Raw genomic sequence first — 8067 nt, 5'->3', positions numbered from 1 at the left:
TATATAATAATCTTCAAGCATTTCCCAATAAATCACCTGTTCTAAAATATATTTTTAAAAAATCAGATTGAAAATATCTGCAATAATTAATTGTGTTACTATCTGGGCGTTTTTCTTAGCCAAAACACGATTTTTGTTCGTTTGCAAATGTATTTTTTAAAACTGCGTTTTCATCCTAAATTAAAGAAATTGCATCTAATTTTCTCTAACCATTTTATTTGAGTTGCTCAAAAAAGACATAAAAAAATCAATGAATAGTTGTGACTTTTATGGACAACATATAATAAATATGATATTTCATAGTCTTTCGAATGTACACTTTAAAATTTGGGAGCATGCCACTTGTCATAATGAATCCGCTCATTAAAGATCAGTGCAAAGTTCCCAGTCTCTTGTCCTTGTTCCCTTAACTCCGTCTTTAGATCAGCCAGGCTGATTTGTTTTCTCCTTTGGACTCTAAGTCTATCTTCATTTACAGTTCTGGGTGTGCAGCTATTGTGCACGGCGCCCTTCTTTGCGCACTTTGCGTCCTACTCATCCCCGTCTTTGGAGGAGCTTAGTGGTGTTTATGTAGGGTCCCTGCTCTGCATAAATACAGTACATACTGTAGGTGCTTGGTATTTGAGCCTTTACAGGGTGCTTGTCCATAATCTGGCACCTGTGTCCCTTTCTGCTTATCTCCTTTAGGGTCTTTTTTGTCCTTGTGGGGTGTGATAGTGCTGTATAAAAAGGGGGGTGCTGCTTTCACCGCGTGTGAGGAGTGCCAGGTATTGGGTTCCCCAAAGGGTTAAGAGCTGGTTGTCCCCCAGGACCAAGGCCATGGATGAGGACCCTGGGAACTAAGGGTCTCTGTAACTGAGGGTGGGGTGCAGGGGGAGTCCTGTACATGCTGCTGTACATTGCGGCAGCCGCAGCGGCTGCTGTCGTGCTGTCCATACTGCTGAGCAGACTTGGGTGATAAAAATAAGGTGAAGGGAACATCCTTTGTAGAGCTGAATAATTCCCAGCCTCAGCCAACAGCTCCAATCCGACAGCTGTCTGCCTCTTCCACTTTGTCCTGCAGAATACAAAAATAAGATGGAAATTAGGCTACACATGGAAGCTCTCAAACTGATTTTATTTCGTTGATTCTAAAACAACATCTACAGTGAAAAAAACAAACTTATCTGGGATCACATCTAAAGTATTTAGCCCAATACTACACCATGTAGTCATAAAAACCTCCAGAATTGGGGATTTGACTCGGCTCCACACAACGTTAGCCATGTTAAAATGAGAATCCGCATCACTATAATTTAGACTAAAAATATTTTATTTTATTTTATTTTATTTAGGAATAAAGTTTTAAAATAAATGTATTAGTATAGTGTGAAATGGAATCGAGCTGATGCTGTAGAGTAAATTACCAGAACGCAATGTCCATCCTGAGTTTGGATAAGCACTCAGTGCGTTTTGACGCTTTTCTAGTGCGTTTTGACGCTTTTCTAGCCCAAAAGTCGCACCGAGCCTGCTTGCTGGTGGCTACCAAGGCCGAGCCCAGCTAACAAGCCCATGACACACTCTTTAGATTGCATACAAATGACACTAATTTTTTCCGACAGAATTAGGGTGGCTGAAACCGTATGTAATGAGACAGAAAATTATGGAAAATAGAATTGTACTTAATTTGCTTCAACAAGATTGGCCTGGACATCCTATTAAAGGGACACGGGTGGCTGACTTGCAGCCTTTCCATAGCATTCATGTAATATACATATGTTTAATTAAAATCATACGGTCTGAAAAAAAGAAACTCGGAATGGCCAAAAAATGCAAAATATGTATTTTCTAATTGAATTATAGAAAAAAGCGTGTCTGGTGCCATGCAACACTGCATAATGAGATAGCAATGGGATTTCATCCCACTGTGTTCCTGGGACACACATAGACTAACATGGCCCTAGTTTTGTAATCAAGATTTACACATTATTTATTCATGTGTGCATTAGTTGGGGATCTTTTTTTTTCTGCTTTCTTTGAAGCTATTAATTAACCATATTTATCTCATTATGAGTAGTTTGTGGGTTTTCACGAAAAATACCCTGGGATGGAAAGACTGAATTTGGGGGCCTCTTTGTAAGGATTAAATATAAACAGATAATTCCGCAGTGTGATCTGGGATGTGTGCTAGCCATCCTCTGCTGTGGGCTGGAACACTTACCAACAGATGTCATCTTGATATATTGATATAAGGCTAGCACAAGGATTGCACATATTCCCATATTACACACCATTGCTATCTGCCTTCTAAATAAAAGGGAATGGAAGGAGCAATGGTAGGGGACACACTGCACCAATCTGTCAGATGACTGTTTTTAAAGGTTAAGAGATTTTGTGCTTGTCCAATGAGTTATATTTAAAACATTAACTTGAACAATGAACAACCAATTACATTTAACTTTTTATCAGTCAGAAAAAAATAAGTAAATGATGATTGGTTGCTGTGAGTTAACACATTTTTATATTGCTGTTCCTTTATATTATATTAAAATTGTTGTATTAATAAAATGCATTGCTTAATTATATTCTTATTTTACATACTTAAAGTACAATAGATTACATTTAGTTTTTTTTATATCTGTATATATTACATCTGCATTTGCCTAGATGTCTAAAGCAGTCTGTGATCTCCTGTTTTAGCATATGGCATTTGTCTGTTTGCTTTTATGACCTTCTATTTTTTAACCAAAACCTTATATTTGTTTTATCTTAGCTTTTAGCTTTGTATTCTATATGCATGGCTCAGTAGAAGAGTAATGTTACCAAGGAGTCATTTTTTTTCACTTCAGACATCCAAACATGTGCAGAGGTTTAGGAGGTTCTTCTGCATATGATTACATATTTGAGGAAAAGACAGTTACAGGAGGGAAAAAATAACTTCTTTAAGTTAATCAATCCGTTCTGTTTCTGAGCCTATGTGTGTCAGTCTCTATAGCCCTCTGTCTGTCTGAAGTGTCAATCTTCCCCCGTGCTGTGCTGTAAGTGCTGTGCCCTGACAATGATCTTACCTCCTGTTCTGGTACCAGGTCTTGACCTGAGTGTCTGTGAGGTTAAGGGCTGCCGCCAGGTCCATGCGGTCCTGAACGCTCAGATATTTCTGTCTCTCAAAGCTTCTCTCCAGCTGGTTCAGCTGATGGTCTGAAAAGGCTGTCCTGGCCTTCCTGGGCTTCTTGGCCCGGACCGGGGGACTCTCACGGCTGCTGGTTATCTCCCGATCCCCTTCTTCTTTTGTACCTACACGGGCAGAGAAAGGAAGAGGAAATCAGTGGGATCTGAATGCAAAATAGAAGGCACAACAACAACATTACAATAACATAAATGACCTAACAATAAATAAATTTATATATATATATATATATATATGTAAGAAAAAAAAAAAATATATATATATATAATTGGCATTCGCTGATATAAATGTAGAACTTGCTTTTAGATCCACCTGTACAGCAAAGGAAACCATAACTAAAATTAATCACCAATTCTATTTCCACCACTAACTAAAACTAATATTAAATCATAATAGAAAATGTATCAACTGTAATCATAATAAAAATAATAAATAAAATAAAATAAAGATATAGTACACTATAAAACACACACACACATATATATATATATCATATTTTTATATTTAGGAGGAAAAAGCATAAGAATCATGTTCATCGAAAGAATAATTTTAAAACAATCATAAACATATTTCATTAACATTTTATCTATATTTACTACTACCAATTCTACAACTGCTACTCATCATTTAACTAATTAGTGATGTGAAGTAGAAGGTGAAAGATTTAAAAACAATTAATAATTAATATTAATAATATTAAAATATTATACTATTCTTTATTATTAGTATTATCATTACAAATTATTATTATTATTTGGTTGTAGCAGCTGTGATTGTGTTTGCCCAGCACATTCCAGATGAGAAGGATGACACTACCAGATACTATTTATCAGCCTTGTATTTTTGCTGAATTGAAGAAAAATCGATATGTCAAAAACCATTTCTGTTTGTACCAGTTTTTTTTCTTTCCTAGCGTTCCTTTATCTTCCCTGCAGGAAGAACAATAATCTCTCTAATTGACCCACTGGGGAGGTTGGTATACACAAAAAAAAAAAATCACCAGGCCAGACTGTACATCTGTTTTTGATCACCAACGTGCGAACCAAAATTTACTACACCGAACAGGATAGTTATAATGTTTATTAAAAATGAGCTAAAGAAAACCATTATTTGCGCTGAAAGTTTCTTTTTATTTAACAAGACATCCAGAAATGGATTAATGTCATCACAACAGAAGGAAGCATTATAGAGAAAAGCGAGATCTTTTTTAATTAACACAGCAGTTTGCAATAATCAAGCTCATATTTAACAAGGGATTATGTGTAAATTAAAACATTATTGCCTGGGCACCACGCTAAAAAAGGAATATAGGGTGCCCATAAAATGCCACCAATTGGTAATTTCTAAGTCTAGATTAATCGCAAGACAAATTATGTTTAAACCGATTCCCCCTGTTAGAATACTAATAGCTTTTAAAGAAATATCCGAATTGAAATGACATATTCTAAATGCAGGAATTTTCCAGGCTGATGTTTTTTTATTTGTTCAGTGTTTTTTATTAATATTCCTTAATTTTAAAATGCATTTATATTACCGCTGAGATAATGAGCAGTGTTGGAGACATTTCATTAATTATAGTAAAAGTGCAAATTAGTATGATGAGATGAAGCTATTCCTATTCAATAAAATAAGCAGAGAAATAAGAATCAGGTGCACACGCAACTTATATTCGGGTATGTGCTCCAGCATTTTATATATATATTTATATATATATATATATATATATATATATATATATATATATATAATTTTATATTGTTTTTACACTCATATAATAAATAATAAGAAAAAAAAAATAATAATAAAACCAATATACTGAAAAAGAATTTAAACAATCGCACTCACCATGTCCCTTCATATCTGAATGCATATCATCCCGGATTTTCTCTCCTTTACTCTTGCCATCTGGCATCTCCTGTTCCAGTTTGGGTCGAAAACTTTCCGAAGACACATTGCCTTCATGTTTTGGTGTGTGGTGAGGGGAGGATACACTGGTACTATAGGGGGCACAGGCAGCCAAGGGTTTGCTGTCCCCTAAAATGTCTTTAATTAGAAAGGAAGAGGTGGAAGTCCTGGGTGCAGAGCCCAGCTGGGCTTGCTGCTGTGGTGGGGATTGCTGGGGCTGCTGGCTGTGGTGCAGGTGATGGAGGTGCTGAGATTGGTGCAGGGCGCTGTCCACTAACCGGTGCTGATCTGCTGGCTCCATAGTCACCGATATAGGAGAAGAAGGTGAGCTTCCTACTGTGTCAATCTCCGAATCAGGAGACAAGGGGCCCTGATTCCTAAAATCCTGTCCTCTGCCATCCCTAAAGTCCCCATTCAGCATGCCAGGACTGCCAGAACCAGCGTTGGACAATATAGTGTCTATCCCAAAACTGGATCCTTCCATGTTACTTGCGCTTTAAAACCAAGTCACCATAACAATCCTTTTTTTTTTTAATATTTCAGCAATCTCTTGCCGGTGCTCCAAAATCAAAAAGTAGACAAATGACAAAATGCGATGGCTATAAAAGCATGCAGCGACCACGGTCAGTGATGGCAGATTTGGGAAGAAGGGAATAAACGCTGACAGGCGCCTGTAGACTTGCTCACACGTGCTGCTAGTTGTAGTACATACGTGGATCTAGTGCAAGGTGCCAGGTTTGGCCATATTTCATGTTCATGGCCCCTTGTGAAGCTTGGCTGAGGGTCTCTGCAATGTTCCGGTGGCTTTGCTGTAGTTGTTGAACTTTCTTTGAAAGTTGAGCTTTTGCTGACAGTCTGAGCCCGGCTGACTCCCGATTACTGCCTGCTCTATCCCTTGTAATCCTGCTCCTGTTGGGCTCCAGTGACTCCCTCCTGTGACGTCATAGCCAGGACCACAACCACGCCCCCTTCTCCATCCTCCTCTGCTTCTCTAACCTTTAGGATGAAGTCCCATCCTCAACGGCCATTGGTCGGCAGGGTGGGAGAGACTCGATGCTCCGACCGCGCAGCCAATGGAAAGAAGAGAATTTTCCACCGCACAACCCGGGCTAGGATGCTCTTTTTTTTTTGTACCATGTTATCTCTTGGGTCGCTTCTTCTAATCTAAAGCACAATAAATTAAATACGGTGAAAGAAATAACAATAAATAAATAAAAGAAAGAAGAAGGTGGAAGAAAGGTGGGACAGAAGCGGCTCAAAAATTGGGATGACATTTACTTTGAATAAAAAAAAAAAAGATAACATGCACACAGTGTACATATATATATATTTCTAGGTAGATTACACATAAGAATATGAATAGACTTCTATAAAATATCCAAGAGAAATGCGAGACCTCCACACCATCACTGGAAGAAACTTCAGAAGAACATGCTGGCTGAGTAAGTCACCGAGATCCTTTTATATTTTATGTTTTATTAAATCTACATCCCTATTGGGTCTTCAGATGGTTTGGGATTTATTTAATGATGTGCTTTATTATTTCATTTTACCATTTTAGGCAGAAGGCGAGAAAATGGAGAGAAAGAGATTTAGATGTAGGCAGATATATGAGAAAAAATAAAATAAAGGAGATATATACATATACATTTATACAGTTTTTATATATATTTATTTGTATTTCTGATCCACGGATTACAAAACAAAAATCACATGTGCCCTCAATATTCTACATTTGCAATACCTTGCTTAAAATCAATTATAAATGAAATTCTGCCCGTTTATTAGACAATAATGGAGTCGGACGCCCCCGACTCGTCGGCTGACACGGTGACTCCTCGTGTACAATTTACATATTTGCATATTGTGCAGCGGCGGTGTAATTAGCCAATCTCGTACACTCCTATAATAGTAGTAACAGGAATAGATGTTGTGGATCCTCTGGGAATGTGAAATGATTCTGCTGATACTGAACAGCATCAAGTTGTGTTAATTTCTCCAGGACAGCTCCAACCTGTCTGGTGCTGAATGTCAGAGGAGGACTGAAAGAAGGGGGAAGGAGAAGAAAGAAGAGGAGGGGGGTCTATGACGAGGCTTCATATTACTCCTGACTAAGTACTGTGTTCAACCTAATTAGCAGAGTAATTATAAGGTGCTAATGAAGGATTTCAAGTTACATTTTATTTGGCATTACCATTTTTAGGGATTGGGTATGTTCAAGGTAAAATCCGACAGCTTTTAGAGGAGCAGAAGCAATGGCACGGCTGATATGTAACATTGTAATACATATATAAAAAATGTTTCTATATATACAATTGCACATATATGTATATATAAATATATATATATATATATATATATATATATATATATATATATACGAGACACATACAGATATAGATATATATATTTGTTTGTATGGGTAAGTTTAGGAGTGTACACATTTTACATTTATACATTCTACATTAAACGTCTAGGAGATTTCTGCATTCTCTTAGAATGTTTACTATATCCAAATCACTATATCTTAATTCTGCCTAATTCTGACTTTGTACTTCCCTCCAGCTATAGTGAGAGTTAGTACACAATGCATTTATTCTGAGCTGTTGTATAACTGATATGAAAGGCACACAGCATATTGTCTGGTTTAGATTAATTCAAAAAAATTTATAATAGTGTTTTAGGAACTAAGTAAAAGGAGAGATCAGAATAGTATTAATAATAGACTAAAGCTTGTGTGCAGGAGTGACTGAGGTTTATTGTAATAATCTTGTATGAAATACATCGTCCCCTGGCTACACATTACAGGCAAAGGTCAAAGTGAGATGTACTCAGCACTTACTGCGATCTGCAGATCTATCTCTCTCAATATAAATATGTGTGTATTTGTTTTATCTAATAATGTATATATATTATGTGTGTGTATATGTATGTGTGTATATATATATATCTGTCTCTCTCGATTTATAATATGAATATATACATATGTGTGTGTG

The 8067-nt window shown here is 36.7% G+C and overlaps 1 protein-coding gene across 1 annotated transcript; it reads right to left on the bottom strand.

Moving 5' to 3' along the window:
- Nucleotides 1-209: 209 nt before the first annotated feature.
- On the bottom strand, nucleotides 210-5963 carry BARHL2 (BarH like homeobox 2). The gene is made up of 3 exons (XM_072419212.1): nucleotides 5012-5963; nucleotides 3048-3273; nucleotides 210-1057 (listed from the first exon to the last, which is right to left on the bottom strand). The coding sequence occupies exons 1-3, from the start codon at nucleotides 5553-5555 to the stop codon at nucleotides 745-747; spliced, it is 1083 nt and encodes a 360-aa protein (XP_072275313.1). The 5' UTR covers nucleotides 5556-5963; the 3' UTR covers nucleotides 210-744.
- Between the last annotated feature and the right edge of the window lie 2104 nt (nucleotides 5964-8067).

The sequence above is a fragment of the Pyxicephalus adspersus genome, chromosome 8 (assembly GCF_032062135.1).
Source record: "Pyxicephalus adspersus chromosome 8, UCB_Pads_2.0, whole genome shotgun sequence".
NCBI classification, from domain to species: Eukaryota; Metazoa; Chordata; class Amphibia; order Anura; family Pyxicephalidae; genus Pyxicephalus; species Pyxicephalus adspersus.
The sequence above is the reverse complement of the archived record's forward strand: the minus strand, read 5'-3'. Positions and strand labels throughout refer to the sequence as shown.